Here is a 17,358-nt window from a genome sequence, read left to right as displayed (position 1 = left end):
TCAGATCTTTTTTTTTCTTTTTTTAAAAAAAAATTGTCCATTCTCTTTCTTCACAGGAACTTGAGATGCAAGCTCGGGCACACGGACTGTCCCTTGTTCCATCTACAGGCCTTTGCTCCCCAGATATGGTCAACAGGGTCATCAAACAAGAGCCAGTGCTGGACAACTGCAACCAAGACATCATGCCGCACCACACAGACCTGTCTTGCACTACCACCCTCGATCTCACTGACGGTACCATCACCTTCAGTGACAACCTCGGAAATGTGACTGAACCAGCTGGCACTTACAGTGTTCCTGCAAAAATGGGATCCAAACTGGAAGATATCTTGATGGACGATACCCTCTCCCCTGTCGGAGTAACTGACCCGCTACTTTCCTCTGTGTCTCCTGGAGCATCGAAGACAAGTAGCAGGCGGAGCAGTGTGAGCATGGAGGACACCGATCACGCTTGTTAGCATATACTTGGCACACCTTTCATAAACTGCTTTGTTTCTTGATCAGTAGAATAAATAATTTACCTTTTGTAGAATTTTTTGATTTTTTTTCTCCTTGTGCTTCATCAGTAGCCCAGTGTGTGTGCGTGTGTGTATATATTATATATATAGGATTTTTTTTAGAATTTTTGTGAAGAAACTTGTATATTCTATTTTAAAACTACCAATGCCTCCAAAATATTGTACAGCATATGTACAGTATCTGTGAACTGGATTCGCCAAGAACTTTGAACTGGTCAAATCTACTCAAAGCAATAGAATTACAAATGAAGAGTCTGTTTCTACTGGGGGGAGGGGGGAATCGTAGAATTGTAAATGCAACCTATTTACTTGGAAATAAAATGTAAAGTTAAAGAATGTAAAGAAACCAAAAAAGAAAAAAGTCCTATTTGTAATTGTATTAATTGAATAGTGCTGCCTTAAAGATACAGTGTCCCTCAAACGTTGGTCTTTATATGACAAGTGTTTAGGGAAAAATACCCACCTTGCTCTACTCAGAATACAAACAAACAAAAACAAGAACAAAAAAGTGTTAAGACATCCTGATTGTGTTGATTGTGATATAAAATGCTGTTGCTGAAAATTGCAGGGAGATGTGAGTCTCTTTCTCAGAGTGCTGTTTAATTTTACTCTGAGCTGATTTGGGTTTTCCTTTTGGTCATGGTTCGAGTTCTTCTCTTAGATTTTTATTTTGTTTTGTAACACGCATTGACGGTTTGCCAACAGTAAACCAAACAGGAGCACTGTAAGTTGCTATACACTCTTTGGACAAAAAAAATAATTGGTACATCTTACCAGCTGGGCACATTATGTTGTACATATCTAATTGGCTTTATTTTTTTTAAATTGCATTGTACAGTTTATTTTGATTTGCATGGATTCCTTAGTTATCCTCAACTTTTTGTTTTAAATATATTTGTATTTCATTTGTAAGATTTTTGCCTCTTAATATTACAACAATTTTTTGACATTTTTAAAACTCATTGAAAGTTTTCTGCATTCTTTGTAAACACTTGAAAGGAAGCTTTTATGCAGGGTTCTGTGTTTTAAGAGAGAATTTGAGAATATTTTGTATATTACAGTCTCACTTTGAAAATGTTTTTAAACGCATTTAAGGTAGAATACAAATTTAGATTAGGTAATAAAACAACTCTGTAGAGAAACTTACATATTTATTTTTAGTGATGCAGAAAAAAAAGTAGTAATATGCTTGGAAACATAACTATGTAGTTAACATACCCGTTACAGTAATTTGTGTTTTATTTCAGAACTTGGGCTAACGTAAGAAAAAAAAAAAGAAAAAAAAGAGTAAATTACTGTATCTGCAAATAACTGTTACTTGATAACAATGTTATTAATTTTTAACATGCAACAATGTTGTAAAAGTAGTTCGGTGCATTATCTACTCAAGTGTAGTCCTATGCAATAACGGTAGTTATCCTTGTATTATATCAAGCCTAGGTGTTTTACAGAGGTGACGTGGTGTTACAAGCTAGAGGGATTGAATGGATTTCTCAATAGCAGCCTACAGCTGACTCGCGAGCGGCAGGCAAGTGCATCTCGTTCAGAATGAAGTGCCTTAAACTCTAGTTGTAGTCTTCCTCGACTAGCACTGACTGAAGTGTGGCATAGGAGAGAGCTTTAGGGTGATGTTTTATATAGGATGTTGAAGTGTGGCATGGTGCCTACGTATAGAAGACAAGAGCTTCCCGTTCTCCTTTGTGCTACACTGGAAATTACATAGGATAAGTGAGACAGTTAGTGACTTGAGCGCCAGTTTGGCAGGCGTTGTAAGGAAATCTTGGTCGCAGCAGTTAGTGTCCAGAAATCAAATGTGAATTGGGTAGCGATGGGACAGCCAGGGGCACGGCGGGAGCTCCCCGCAGCCTGCGGTGTGGCTTGCTGAGCTTTCGCCCACATGTTTCCCTGGGGAAGGGTTCTTGAAGTGTCCCCTGCCCGGCACCGCTCCTCCCAGCACTGGTGGCGAGGGGCTGGGCAGGGACACAGCTTGCTGTTACGGTACTCCGGGGTCTGTGTTCGTGTTGCTCTTTCTGTGGCTGTTGCTGGCTGCGCCCAGCCATCTCCGTTTCTGCTTGCGCAGCGAGCTATGTGTTAGCGTTGATGCAACCACCGGGTTGTGGCTTTTTTCTTTTTTTCTTTTTTCTTTTTTTTTTTTGAAGGAGGAGCTGGAGTTAGATTATAATGATGCCTCTTTCCCCCCCCCCCCCACCCCCCCAGACAGCTTTTGGGAATGTGACTTTCCAAGGGTAGTGAAGCTCTGGCCCAGGGCAGGACCCGGGAGCCTGCAGGATGTGCTGCGGCCCTGGGGCAGGGAGATGCTCCCGTTCCCTGCAAGGCAGCTGTGCCAGGGTTGGCTCCGAGTATGTGGGTACAGGCTTCTGGTGCTGCTGTTTGGCGATGGTGACGAGGAAAGAAAACCAGGGCTGTGGAATATTTGTAGCTGTAACACAGGGCTGCATTACCCTTTGCCATTAAAATGGCACAGCCTTGCAGCATTGTAGAACAAGATCCAGGTGCGCACGCTTGGGTGTAGTAACTGAGAACCACTGAATATATTGAATAAGGCTTATGCTTTGATGCCCGCTCCGGGCATTCAGAAATCGAAGTCTAGACTGTGGCATATAAATATTTTTTTTCAAGCTTACGTGAAACCACTGGTACTTGCTGACAGCTATGACTTCTGATTTTTGGCTACGTGCTGTGTAGAGATGAGTTGGTGTTCAAGGAGACCCGTGACATCAAGAGCTGGATTTCTTGATGAAAGTCACTGTGGCCCCAGCAGCTGTGTTGTGTGTTCCCCGTAGGCTGTGTTGCTCCAGGGTGTCATACAACTCGGCTGTGCCCGACTTGCTCTTCACCCCATGTTTCCTTAGGCTACAGGCCCTCCTCTGAGTTTGCCCACCCTTTGAATGGAAGCATGTTGATGCTGCAGTGGGGACACCTCTAGGAGACATGGACCTCCAGGCAGGGGCTGACTGGAGATGTCTCTGCCTATTTGAGCATCGTGGAATGTGTGGCCGTGATATTTTACAGGGAATCAATGGCAGGGGACAGAGACAGCAATTACAGGCAGGGTTTGGCATGAACTAGGTGGAGTGAGATGGGCAGAAATCGTTGCCCAGTGTGATGGTGGTTTGTGTGACACTGGGCCAGGTGGCTTTCCTGAGCAGGTGGATGGGATACCTACCAATTCTCACTTTGCCAAAGCCATGCAACAAGCAGGAACATGCAGAGTACCATGAAGTTCTTCCTTACTGCTTTTGGCCTATAAAGCAATATTTAACTCTTAAAACCTGTAAAAGCAAAAAGAAGGTACATAAGGAAAGCACAAAGCACAAAATAATGCACTTACATTTATGTTGTTTGACATAAAATGCACTGGGGGGGGAAGCTGATGTTGATAATAGTATAAATACCTATATTTCTTGAAAAAGTAACATTAATTACTGCCTCTTGCTATGATGCTTGGTACTGTAATGTTGATATTCATCTGCTGTTGACTGCAGCAATAATTTGTGTATGGTCCATAGCACTGTAAATTATGGATCAGTATTAATGTATCCAATGAAATAATTTGAACTGTTGTTCTTGATAGATGGATTAAAGCATTTGGTTTTTCACATACGTCTGTGTAAGCTACTCGTTTTCTGTCTAAGTGAATCTTGTTTTTCTGTGCTTTTGAGGTCCCGGCAGTGCTCCTGTGTTTGTGACTTGGCGATGGACATGTCCGTGTTCCTGACGTGGTGTCAGTCAGCATCCCTGGTTGCACCAGAGCTGTCCGGCTGTCTTTGTATTGTGGTAGCATGGTGGGGACAGAGCGATGGATCAGGCCCCACTTGGCCTTTGCCAACACGCACTAAAGTGGATAGACCCAAAGCTTACAATCCAGTGGAAAGAACGGAACAGGCAGACGTGGAAAAATATCATTGCCTCTGTCCCCTCCTATGGGCTCTTGCCTTCTGCCTCCTTCCCTTCTCAGAGGGGTGTCTGCAAAACCACCCCGGCTGCGCTGCCCTCCGCCTCCCACCAACTGCCCTGTGCCTGGCACAGGCTCGGCGAGGCTTCGGGGTACCTGCACCTCTTTGTCCTGCTGTCCCGCCTGCCAGGTCATCTACCCCCGGGAGCCCCACGCAGGAGCACCTCGCTGCCTTCTCCAGCTGCACACGGAGAGATGCCAGTCCTCTCTCTGCTCACCTTGGGGTCGCTCCTCTGAGATCTCCACTCACCCAGCAGGCAAGCAGCTGCTCCTGGGCTGTGCTGGGAGCTGCCACTAGTGCTGGTTAGGAACCAGACGGGGTCCTGTTTTGTCTTCCCATCTTCATCACTTTTCCCTGTCTCTCTGTTGCTTTCATCCCTTCTAGTCTCGTTCTTCCACAGGCTGTCGCTTACTGTGCTCACAGCGTGGAGTCCTCACCTTCTCTGTGGACATTGCTGCAGCAGCAGTAGCGATGCTGTATATTACCTCACGGGCTTTAAGCCCTAAATACAAACAACAGTTGTTTTTTAATTTGGCCTCCCTCTTGAAAATCTGATACCTGGTAGGGGTAAAATATACTTAATTCATTTGCAGTTAAAAATAATTAGCTGTCCTGCATCACTCAATTTAAAAAAAACAACAAGATAAAAAATGCTGGGCAAAGCTACCTGACTCTGCTAGGAGTATGGCAGAAAAGCCCTGCTCCCTTTTTGTAGAAGTTGCCAGAGTTAAAGCTTGTGTTTCCAGCAGGCTTTGTAATGATTTCTTTAGGGATTCAACACTGTAATAGAATGTGGCATTGTAGTACTGCAACAAGAAATCTGTTTATCAGCAGCCTAGGATGTAATTTCTTATTTAAGTTTTTAGATATATTTTGGCTTTTCTTTTGGTCAGTTGTGCAAGCGTTGCTTTTTGGGAGTGAAGCTTGCCGTCAGCGGGAGCTGCTCTGGGTTTCGGCTGGGTCGTGGAGCCCACGAGGAGCAGGAAGAAGACACACGGGGGGGTAGCAGCTGTGAGCAGTTGCCCTATGTCTGTCAGCACAGAGGTGGTGGCAGGTCTGCTTGGATGCCTCTTAGTTCCATTGGACAAGCCTGAAATATTCTGTGCAGGGTAAGAAAGTGATGTTAAATATAAGGCTGGTGATGGCTGGTGGGCTCTGGTTTGCTGGGAGGTCCCATGACCAGTCCAGGCTGTGGTGGCACAGCAGGACGCTGCCACCATGTCACCATGTCATGCCCTCCTTCCGAGGAGGCGGCAGGCTACCGGGAAGGGAATCGTGGTTGCACTGTCTCAGAGGGTTCAGCAGCAGCTGCTCCTTTTGCTGTCTCACACAGGGGTGGTCCCGGCACTGCATGGTGGTCGTACTCTGTTTCTCTCACTCCTTGTTTACAGTTGCAGCGGAGCGGCTTGAAAAGTGTCCCTGACTTATTAAAATCAATAAGGCTTAGAGGATGCCAGCACACAGGTTAAATGCATGCACACTGATAGTTGCAGTTGTCTTTGCCTGTGATCCAAAGCACACTCTTCCTTGGAATTGCTCCGTTTTTAACTAGATTTGTGAGAGTGACTCTTTAAACGGGCAAGTGTTGAGGCTCCTGTCTCCACCGAGGCCTGAAGCTGCATTTTCTTCCTTTTCACAGCTTCCTTGCCTAGATCACAAAGGAGCAAGGTTTCTGTCCATCTCGGGCAATGCTGAATGTGGGCATGTGTTCCCATTTGCAATTCCCTGGAGGGAAGGCAGCTCCCAGCCCCTGTGCTGTCACTGTCACCCCCTCGCCGTGCTCCCTGGGGCTGAGGCAGTGGTGTGCTCTGCGGCCACAGAGAAACCGGTTCCTGCCCCAGAGCTCTACATGGATGCTGGCCAAGGGTTGTGTGAGGCTGTGAGAAGGTTGCTGGTGCTCGGTAGGATGAGCCAGGGCATGCAAAGCATTTAATATAGAATGCTCTTTGAATGTATTTATAAAAATCCCCAGGGGGTCGATGAACATGGTGGCACGTTGTGGAGCATGTCTCAGAGGAGCTATGGGAGAAATGCTCTGTGCCCGCTGGGGGTGTGGTGGGCAGGGGAGCTGTACTGGGCGGCTGCGGGATAGTGTCAGAGGGACTGGGAGCTGGGCACATCCCCCCAGCAGTCACCTCGCTGGGCCGTCCGCAGGCAGGGCAGCTGCGGTTATTTTGGAAGGCTGGGAAGCGCCTGGCTCTAGTGTGGAGCCCGGCCTGGGAGCGTGGCGCTCACCCCGCGGGAGCTGGGCTGGGTCTGGCAGGGGCACCCCGGACCCCCAGGATGCCCTCTGGGCTCCGAGCGGGGTTTGGTAGATGGGGCACGCGGCTCCGGGGACCCCGGGCTCGCTCCAGCGCTTTGCCCGCTCTCTCGCTGTTCAGCAGTGCCTCTCCAGAGCTCGCCGCTCCCGCTGCCTTCCTCCTTCCCACCTTCCATCGCAGCAACTTAAACGTTAATTAAAAGAGCGGGGAACAGCACACTCTTGTGGGGCTGCATCCTTCCCAGCTGGCTGCGAAGCTCTGACAAGGGCAACCTTCCCGTGGCGGGCATGGACCCGCTGCCCTGATGATTTTGGCTGCGTCCCAGCGGAGGTGGCATCCCCATGGCACCGCGTTGGCTCCCTCCGGGCACAGGCGAGCTGGGATTTAACGCTGTCATTTGCAAACTGTTTTCTCTGAGCGCAGCGTGTTGTTGGTACCGGCTCCCGGCAGACAAGCACCGAGCAGCTGAGCACGTGTTGCACTGTATGTGGAATGGGGCCGTTGCAGCACTGTTTGTTTAGCTGCTTTAAATACATTTTGTCAAAATCTTTTAGTGTCTTCAAGACCTCTGCCCTGATTCTCATTTTACATTGGGTACACGGAACATTACTATTGACTGGACATGAGTAATAACTGCCTGGACAGTCCTTTTATTAATTACAGAATGATTTGGGTTGGAAGGGACCTTATTTAAAAATATTAGAGCTCATAACATTTCCCTTTTTTTTTTTTTTTTTTTTCCCTGCTGAAAAGTGGCTTGAGAACGGTCAAATAATAAAACAATTTCTTGTCCCTTGACCACCAAAGTAATTTTGTTCAAACAAATCCATGAAGAATTTGTGCTGCAGAGAACCCAGCTGGGTCCCGTTCAGCTTTCCGCTTTTCTCTTTGGAGTAATGTGTCACTGAAGGTAATAGGAAAATAAGCAGAGATTTTAGGTCTAATGATAGTAGTTCCATTTGAAAAAGCAGGAATTAAATAAAAACCGAATAAATGGAAAAGAATTAAATTCTTGCTAGACACACAAAAAAAATAATCCATGCACTGCAAACAATGAGGTGTATTTTAAAAAGTCGCTGTTTTATTAATAACACTTTTCACCTCCTTTCCTTGATCTTTCGATGACAAGCCTGGCTGAGGCACTTTTTATCAGACACTGAAGCAATTTAGCTGCTGTCATATGCCTTTTTTGATACACACGTATTAGTCACACAGCCATTTTATGTTCTTTAGCATATTTTAGTATATAATTAAAAACGTGGCTGTCTGCTACTAAGCAACCAAGCACGTCAGGGGTTGATTGTATTCTGTCACCGACAGCAGAAGGAAGGGTAAAAAACAATAATCATGTGTTCACTTTTCAGTCTTAATTGTGCTCCAGCTCCTTTGATATGTTGTTACACACACAGCCTGGCTCCTGAAGACGGAGGCAAAGCCACTGTGTGGGAACAGCTGGCAGGTGACCCGCAGACACGTCACTGTCACTGATAGCACGTCAGTCCTTGATGTTGGGCTTTTAACGTGCAGGTGTGGTTTTGTGACTCTTCAGCTGGACCCTGGTACGATGCTGCTTGGCTTCCCATGGGACTGAATGCCTTTGGGCTCCTGAGAGTCTCCCTGGACATTTAAAATGAGCAACTCAAGTTGATGTTTGTCTTGATTCTCCTCCCTGTAAGTAGGTGGGAGTAGGACTGCGGCACTAGAGGACACTGTTGGCAACCAATAATCTTGTGCTTCATTCATTTCTAGATTATGATATGAAAAATGGCCCATCCAGCTCCTGGAGAAGGAGGTAAACAGCTCCTGAGTGTACCCAGGTGATCACTGTAAACTTTGGGAAAGGGAGAGGAGCACCAGAGCTACAAGTGTCTGGTCCCAGGGCACCTCCAAGGGGTGGCCAGCGCTAGGTGGGACGAGGGGAGCACGCACCTCCCCTCCTGGAGCGTGTTGGCATGATGGCCCTCAGCACTGCTGCCTGTGGGGCTCCCCCGCACCCCCAAGGAGTTCAGGTCCTCACCTAGTCCTGCAGTCGCACCGTCCCCTTCGGTTTTAGAGAGAGGCTGACAGTGCAGGTGACTGCCCCGCAAGTGGGAGTGATGCTGCTGATTCAGCCGGCTGAATGAACCAATGTTTGATGGTCTGGAAAAGGGACAAAATTTCACTGGTACCCTCAGCCACAGGCTTATTTAGCTCAGGGCTTTAGGGGTTGATTTCTGTGGGAGGAGGTGGCTCTGAGGATGTGCTCTTATGCTGTTTTCTGCGAGGGCTCTGCGAGAGGTCTGCTTGGTAAGGTGGTACCATCTGTGTGAAACCCTCCTGAAGCTAGAGAAGTGCCTGGCTCTGGGGAAGGGCCAGGGAAGTCTCTTTTCTGTGTACTTTTAGGCACATCTTCTCTAGGCTCAAGAGGAAAAGGGATGTACTATATCAATTCTATTCCTCCCCTCTCCTCCAGTGCCTTTCTGTCTCTCTAGCACGTGCAAAGGTACACAGGCATGCACGGCAGGCAGCAATGGAATCATTAGTTTGAAAGTTTTTGTTTTAATAGCTTTTATTACTTCAGTAAAACAGAAGCCAGCACATCAGCACAAACTAGTATGACATAAGGAAAAAAAACCCCAAACCCGCCCTAAATAATTCAAAGGCTGTTTGTTAGTTGTGATTCCTTTGATTTAACCTCCAGGGAGAAGGATGGCATTACCTTTACATTTTTCCCAGCCAGCATCTGATATATAATCTGCTCTGAGTCTGCCAGGGTCCTGAGACATGACACTGAGGCTGCTTGAAGATGATAAACTTACTTGGGGTCCCCTGATTTCCCTTGGTTTTCCCTCGCTGACCTTATTTACCCGGAGAGCACTGAGATGGGGAAGGAGCGCTGGCCGGCCAGGTGTGGGGAGGCACACGGCAGGTTCTCCGTGGGGATGCTCCGTGGGGATGCCCGGGTTCTGCAGTACAGCCTGGAGCTCAGCTTTGCTCATAGGCAATGCTGATGCAAATCGTGCTGTATCGTCACACCAGTGGCCTGCAGGGGTTACACAGTAAAACCACCACTATGCATTTTGTCAGCAAGATGAGTCTTGCCAGCATGTCCTTAGTATTTAAGAGTCCCTAGACCTAGGAGTGCTGTCAAGATACAGCTTCCATCACGCTTCACAGCAGCGATGTCTGCTGATCTGTGGCTACCTGATAGTGCCTGTAATCTCTGTGGCGTTCCCTTACCCAGGGAGCAAAGGCTGGCAGCTGCATTTCTTTTTTTGCTAGTTGGAATGAGCTGAGAAAACAAGAAAAACTCTGAGTTTCAAAACCAGTGAAGGAGATAACCCACTTCAAATATTTTCTATAGCGTGGAGATTTAACATGGTGCTGTCAGGATGCCCCGCTTCTTTTACGTGGTCTGTGAGCCAGGTACAACTACTGACTTCAGGGGTCCAACAACAAGCAATGGTGGGACTGAGCTGTGCGAGGCCATGGCAGCCCCCAGGTCGGATTCACAAAGGAATGAGCAAATGCTGCTCACTTTGCCCAATGGAGACAGCTTGCTATGAACTACGCTATGGGTGCTTGGTTTCACTTCTGAGCAATCACTTCTTGAGCACTAATCAATTCCCTTCCACACAAAGCAATTGAGTAAACCAGGACAGATGCCAACAGTCATCTTGTTCCACGCAGCTCTGGGGGGTAGGTGGTTTCACAAGTGCTGCCTTATCTTGTTGAAAATTCAGTCCTGCCCACTAACTTACAATGTTAAACAACTCCATGTGTGGGGCAGGACCATCAGCTGGGTCTCGCAGCTCTCAGACAGCAGCTGGCTCTTCTTCCAGCACCGTCTTGCAGTCCCTGACCCACAGCTTGTATGCTCTTTCCAGGGTCTCTTCACTAGTGTCATTGAATATCTCTGTAAAATAAGACTTGTAGTTGATAAAGTGTACAGGAAAGATTTTCCTGCCTGCATACTCTGACTCACTAGGGGGGAGAATAGCTCCTCCAAACAGTTTATGGGAGTCTGTTTTCTGGTGAGTGTGTAGAAACTGAGCTCCATGGGAAAAGTGTGAATAGATACTGATGAAGAGATCGCAGCCTGGTCCTGTGTATTGCTGCTGTGTTGGGGGTTTGTTTGTTTTAAATCTTACGAGTAAGAGTGTTTCACCCCAGACACTGAACAGATACTACTCAGTTTTCAAGTATTAGTTCTAGGCACAGTAATACATTAAATTCCTTTTGCCAAGGATTATTTCACAAATATTTTCAAGTATAACAAAGGAATGGTTTTTCCCTGATGATGTTGCTCGTTTGTCTGCTAGAGTGCTGCGTTTAGACCCTGATCTGCAAACGTTTGCAAAGTGACTTGGTCAGTCATAATGCAATTAATTAGAGCTCAGTCCTTAACTGTGCTCTGGTGGTTACACACAAGAGAAGGCTTCTGTCTCTGGGTGGGCTTATCAAGGTGTTAAACCCAGAAATGTACAGCTGCAGAGCTACAGGGCGCATTTTCCAGCACGTCACTGTGCCGGGATGCCTGCTGCCCCCCAAGTGCCCGCTCCTGGTGCCCCTCGCCGCAGTACCTGCCACGCCGAGGCCGGTGGGGAGAGGCATCCGGGGCTGCCCCCCGCTGTGTTTCAGCCGCTCCACCAGGGCTCTCTTGATGAGGGGCCAGCTGCAGCCGCCGTGCCAGACCGGCAGCTCCAGGCCCCTCATGCACTGGATGATCTGCTCCTTCTCCTCGGCGCTGATGAGTCCCCGTGTGTGGGCGACGTACGTCATGAATGCCATGTCCACGTTCACTGCTTCTCCGTGCATCAGTGACGGCAAAACCCTCTGAAATGCAGAAAAGGCAGGTGGGAGAAAAGGTTTCAGTTGACAAACAGTAATTATTTTTTTTTTCCTAAAAGTGCTCCTGAAAATTGACATTTAACTCACAGCAGCAGAAGTACAGATTTGCTGGATGTTAGCTTCTTGTGAATTATGGTCTGCAAAGGATGATTTATTTTATGTGTGGTGAATTGCATGTAAAATCACCCATAGGGATCAAGGATCTAATTCTCTTCCCATTCAAATCACTGATGATGAGCACCATGGGATGGAGGGAAGAATTCTGCATCTTGCGTAAGGTCTGGTCCTCCCCCCTCATTCCTCAGTGGCAATTTCTCCCCAGTAATATGGGCTATGGTCTCCACGCCTTTGCACTGTTACAGCTCATGTGGGTGATTTCTAGTAGCTTCATTGAAATCTGGTTGTCTTCGTGCTTCAGTAAATGCCTGGTAAGCAGCAATAACTGTCCTGTGGTCTGAATAGGAACACGGGTGCAGGTGTGGGTGGAATGGGGCAGGGAAAGGGGTCTCTTTATGCAGCAGGACCAGGCTGGATGTATTGGGTGATCTGAAGGTAGCATGTGCAAATCTGAAGTGTAGCTCAGCTCCTTTTGCACAAACTTTTCATGCTGCTGATTGAAAACCTTTTTTTTTTTTTAAAAAAAAAAAAATAGATGTTGCAATATAAAAGCTGTCACTCACCATTTCCAGCTCTGGGCTTATAAGGTGACCAAAATCAACCAGTCTGTCCAGGTCGTCCTCCCAGAGGTTGGGAGCCAGCTCTTCCAACATCGTTTCAATAGCAATCCTGGTAGTCTGCAGTGCAGCATCCCTGTGGTCAGCAGAGCCACTGCAGGACTGGAACTTGGTGTCCAGCAAGTATTTTCCGTGGCTCTTGAGCAGGTCAAACAGCCCTTTGTGTTTCATGAGTGCCATCTAGGGCAAAGAACAGAAGAGGCGAGCAAAAGTAATTATGTGATCCTTCTATGTGCTGTTGTAAACAGGTGTTTCAGTAGGCTGGACTACAATATCATGTTTTACACTAGCAATACCTGCACATCTGGTGCAAAGGCAAGTTCTGCCTCTGCAGCCTGAAAGAGTATTTCTGTAAACACACTTCCTGGTTAGCATGTATGTGTTTGGTGTATACCCAACAGATCTCTAGGGAATGTGACCTGGTGGTGTTACACATTGTCAGGTATGGTAAGTGAAGATGTATGCAGAAGGCAGTGCGGAAATGCCCAGTGGGGCTCTGGTAAAATGACAGAGGTGATGGGGGCACTGGTGGGCAAGTTCCCTTGCTACTGGGCAGCTCTGACCACGCTGTGCGTTTGCTAGAGGCTCCAAAAGGCCAGCAGACAGTTTGTAACAAGCTCTGGCTATTCGTGTGCCTGGCAGGAGAATCCCGATGGTCTCAGCCAAACGGTGGCCAGCCCAAGGGCAGGAGAGTGATCCCTAGGATTACCCTCATCTAATCCCTGGGATTGTTCTGTGGGCAAGGGAAGGTTAGGAAAACACCACAATATAGAAAAGATGAGGGTTTAGGAGTGGTTTCATAGTTAAAGAACGTATTTTTTCACCCCTCTGACTTGGACATTAGCCCTGTCCTGCAGTCGGGAATGGTGACCTGCATGTTTCCCAGTGCCTGCCAGAGACCTCCAGTTATGGGGAGTTCCCACTGCCCAAGCTCTGAAAAATGCTACTGATGAACTCATCTCCAATAGTAATAATACTCTTTAATGGCTTGAACTCTACTTTATCAAAAGTTTTCAAAGCTCTTCAGGCATAAAACCATTTACTGTACACTTTCCAGGTAATTTTAGAAGTAGAATTTGACTCACAGGAGATTGATTGACTACACTCAACATACCCAGAGAGGTAGGTGCAAATGATCTTGCAGATTATTAATCCCCAGTATAACGAGCCTCAGATTCTCTGCCAGCAGTTCATTTTAGAGTGCTATGGATCAGCCTCAACGGGAAGATGTTTTCTTCCCTGGTTGTGCTGTGTCTATGTCTGGCCTTGAGTTTTGGAGTTTACTCCGGAGGGTTAGCACTAGGCACTGTGTGTAAGGGATATTCAAACAAGTTCAGCAGCTGTAAAAAGCTGTGTAGGCTCAATGACAGTTAAAAGTCCCTGTGCAGCCTTGATGGTCCACCTTTGTTTCTGTATGAGGTGGTTTATACAATGCCATGGATGTGATGGACATTTTATCAGCATTGCAGCCTTTCAATACTTAGAGGGGACTTATAAGAAAGATGGGGACAGACATTTTAGTAAGGCCTGTTACAATAGGAGAAGGGGTAATGCTCTAAACTAAAAGAGAGGAGATTCAGGCTAGATATAAGGAAGAAATTTTTTGTGATGAAGGTAGTGAAACACTGGAACATGTTGCCCGGAGAGGTGGTAGACACCCAATCCCTGGAAACATTCAAGGCCACGTTGGGCTGTGAGCAACCTGATCTGGCTGAAGATGACCCTGCTCACTGCAGGGGGGTTGGACTAGATGACCTTTAAAGGTCCCTTCCAACCGAAACCATTCTATGATTCTATGGGTTCAGTTTTGAGAACTGCAGTTGTAGAAGTTCATACCTTTAAAATTTCACCAAGGCCATTGGAGATGTGTCGCCGAGGAATGCTCTGAATGAAGGATCTATCCAGGAAGCTCGCTACTGGGGGAGTGTAGCCCCCGAGCTTGTTCTTACACTGCAGAAAATTCACCCCGTTCTTTGCCCCCACGCTGGCATCAACATAAGACAGCAGGGTGGTGGGGACCCGAATGTAAGGGGTTCTTCGTCTGTAGAGCGACGCGGCCAGTCCTACGATGTCCAGACAGACGCCACCTCCGATGGCGATGATGGGCTCCGTTCGCCTGTCAATGCTGAAGTTCTGGACTTCTTGCAAGATGTTCAAGACGAGGTCCATGGATTTTGTTTCTTCAGTGGTAGGCAGGGCAAGGATTTTGTGCTGGACATTATTCTCTTCAAAGTATTCTCTGACTTTGGAGCCATAAAGTTCATCAACGACTTCATCTATGACAACGAAGCGCCGCAGCTTCCTTTTGCCGCTGGTGGCTAGCTCTAGTTGCTGGGGGTCAGTAATGTGACCCCAGAGCAGAGTAGTGTTAGAGGGATCCAGAATATTGTATGTTTCTACCACTTTGTAGCAAAAATAAATGGGTGCTTCAATTGTCCAGGAGACACCGCCTTCCGAGATGCATTCACCTCTGGCAAGGATCAGAAAACACTGTATGAAATCACCGTATTCCTCTTTTTGTACTTTGCGTGTCTGAACTAGTTTAAGGATGTAGCCGGGAGGTGGGGAATGTGTGCTCTCCTGCCCGTGCACAGGGAGCGTGTGGGGCTGTGAGGGTGGGACGGCTCTCCTGGGTGTCAGGGCTCAACTGCTTTAGTACTGGAGAAACACTCCCATCTCTTAGTGAATCTTAGGCATCTTAGGGCATATGGCTGAATTTCTACATGGTGATGATAAGATAGAGAGCAAGAACAGCTGGAGCATGTTGTTCATGGTGGAAGCTGAAAACCCCAGCAGAAAACCCCAGACCAACCATTTAATCTGCTACACAGGGAGTGGGGAAGACATGGTCAAAATTTTCCAGAGTTTTTATGGAGGAAACATCCTCTGCTGGGTATATCTGGGCGATAAGAGTTGGTTTATTCATGTCTGTCTACACACAGTCACACACCCACATATAAAATAATGTTTCTACAATGCTCCAGTTGAAACAGTGGATCTCTCTACCTCGAAACAGGTATGGTAGAAATAGGAAGACAGGGAAAGAAAATTATTTGAGGGTTGGGAAGATGTCCATACTGGAGTTTTAAAGGATAAATAAAAGCCTACAAAGCCAGCATGTAGTAACTATCTAAACCAGTGAAGAACACAGCCCTATGACACAGTTATTACTTCTATGGGGCAGAGGGGGGCAGGGGAAAAACAAGTGGCTTTGTTAGTTGGTTGGCAATCAAGAAAGGAAACTGCTCCCCTCCACCCCCCAGGAAAAAAAAAAAAAGCAACAACAAAAAAACCCCAACCCCCAAAAAACCCCAGAACATGCATTTTAAATTAAAAAAAAAAATCAAAAAAACTGCAACATGCATTTTAAATAAGACTTCTTGAGCTGCAGTTGGGTAAAAGTTGAAAGTTTCTGTGAACCTTTATTGGTTTTGTTTTTTTTTTTTTCAAACAGATTTCCCTACATGCCCGATTTCTTTCCACATGCCTGAACTTTCTCTTATAAGTCTAAGTAGATGCTTCTCTGCTTTCTCTACCAAATTGCCTCTAAGTCTGTCCTTAACTTTTTTTAAAGTGTTAAAGAAAACCAGTCAGGATTTATACCTTCAGGAAATTTTTTCTGGGCATTTAAAAGGCACTATTACAAAAAGATCACCACGTACATTGTAATGCATCAAGTATACACCTTATAGCTGTACTTTATCTGCATGTGCATCTGCCTCTGGCATGTGACCCTTCTTAAGAGACAGGCTGGATTTGAAGGTTTGTTGGTGGAATCATTTTCACGTGCCAGATGGCACAACTAGCACCCATTGCAACCCCTCTGCTGTAGGAAAATAGTAGCGAATTTGAGGCTGAACATACCCTTGTTGAAGCATATGTCAGCTGAGGGTGTTTCGGGGTGTGCTCTGGGCCCTAGGTCCAGCCTGCTATGGGCTGAGGTCCAGCAGCCTGCCTTTGGGTCTGCTAAAGTCCTGTTCTCTCTGCTGCAGCCCTGCCTGAGCATCGCTCCTGCACAGCCACTGCCAGCGCTGGTGAAGATCCCTCTGACCTGACTAAGAAAAGGATTAGACCTGTGACATTAAAACCTGAGTATGACAAATGCTAGAAAATGTCTGACAGGCAAAACATCGCCATATTAAGGAAGTCCTGCATCACAAATGAGGGTCCATGTGCTCATGAAACAGATTATTCTGTAATTTAAGGATAATTAACTGGACAGATGTAATACCAGCAAAGAACTGCATGTATCCCCGGGGGAAATTTGTCTCTCTCCTCTGTCTGAAGCAGCACTAGGTGACTTCTACGGTTTGAGAGATGCGTTATGGGTTTTGCTCTTGTCAGTGACCTACTGTGTTTGTTTTTTCCATCTAGGCATTTCATTTATCTGTCACCATCTCTATCAATGCATCCTTCTCCCATGCCCGGCCATGAGCTTTTGCACACAAAGATTTCTTGTAATACGGGGAGGGGGGAAAAGCCCAACTGCAGCATTCAGAAGTCCCTGCGTAAGCTTTTCAGAAGTTTAAAGAAACTTCCCACCTAAAAAAATTGAGGCTGTTGATAAAATTCCCTCTGTAACTTTGCCAGGTCATGCCAAGGAGAACAGCAAATACCTGTGCTGCCATATTGCCCCCGTGTTGAAGCCCACTTTCACAGGGGTGTACACGTAACGGTGGGGTTAAGCTGCAATGGCACATAAGATGTTTTTTCCATCTGAGATACATGCCACCAGGGAGGCGGCCCAGTTTGGCCAGCCAGAGCCGCCCAGCGCAGTCGCCAATGACCAACATGGGCTCCCATACTTACATTTTCGCTTCGGAGAGAGTGACCTTGTCCTCGCAGTCGGAAAGGGCTTCTCCCTTCTTGATCCGGCACCACGTGCTCTTGACTCGCACCAGCTGGAAGTCTGTCTGCTGGGGCTCCTGGGGCAGGGCGGCCGGCGCCACCGGAGCAGAGGCCTCTTCCGACACTGGCATCTTCCAGAAGTTAAGATCTCCCTGTTAAGGGATCTCCTGTAACCGGGTGCCTTTGAGGT

The 17,358-nt window shown here is 47.0% G+C and overlaps 2 protein-coding genes across 6 annotated transcripts in view; one reads left to right on the top strand and one right to left on the bottom strand.

Moving 5' to 3' along the window:
* MITF (melanocyte inducing transcription factor) overlaps positions 1-4,142 on the top strand; it is a 110,115-nt gene extending 105,973 nt beyond the window's left edge. For all 5 annotated transcript variants that reach the window (XM_040591253.1, XM_040591255.1, XM_040591254.1 and 2 more), the window contains one exon: positions 57-4,142. In XM_040591253.1, the coding sequence (XP_040447187.1) occupies positions 57-458 (402 nt within the window). In that variant the 3' untranslated portion in view covers positions 459-4,142. The remainder of the gene's footprint in view (positions 1-56) is intronic.
* Positions 4,143-10,550: 6,408 nt separating this feature from the next.
* LOC121086582 (2-epi-5-epi-valiolone synthase-like) lies at positions 10,551-17,299 on the bottom strand. The gene is made up of 5 exons (XM_040590490.1): positions 17,130-17,299; positions 14,157-14,949; positions 12,267-12,500; positions 11,319-11,571; positions 10,551-10,651 (listed from the first exon to the last, which is right to left on the bottom strand). The coding sequence occupies exons 1-5, from the start codon at positions 17,297-17,299 to the stop codon at positions 10,551-10,553; spliced, it is 1,551 nt and encodes a 516-aa protein (XP_040446424.1).
* Positions 17,300-17,358: the final 59 nt, after the last annotated feature.

Source organism: Falco naumanni, chromosome 4 (genome assembly GCF_017639655.2).
Source record: "Falco naumanni isolate bFalNau1 chromosome 4, bFalNau1.pat, whole genome shotgun sequence".
NCBI lineage: Eukaryota > Metazoa > Chordata > Aves > Falconiformes > Falconidae > Falco > Falco naumanni.
The sequence above is the reverse complement of the archived record's forward strand: the minus strand, read 5'-3'. Positions and strand labels throughout refer to the sequence as shown.

What these genes read in the sequence shown, in the direction of transcription:
- LOC121086582 (XM_040590490.1), bottom strand. Translation starts at nt 17,299, where the DNA reads ATGCCAGTGTCGGAAGAGGCCTCTGCTCCGGTGGCGCCGGCCGCCCTG. An exon ending in GCCTTGGTGAAATTTTAAAG is followed by an intron (nt 12,501 to 14,156) that starts GTATGAACTTCT and finishes TCTTTGCCCTAG; the next exon opens with ATGGCACTCATGAAACACAA. An exon ending in CACCGGCCTCGGCGTGGCAG is followed by an intron (nt 10,652 to 11,318) that starts GTACTGCGGCGA and finishes CTTATTTTACAG; the next exon opens with AGATATTCAATGACACTAGT.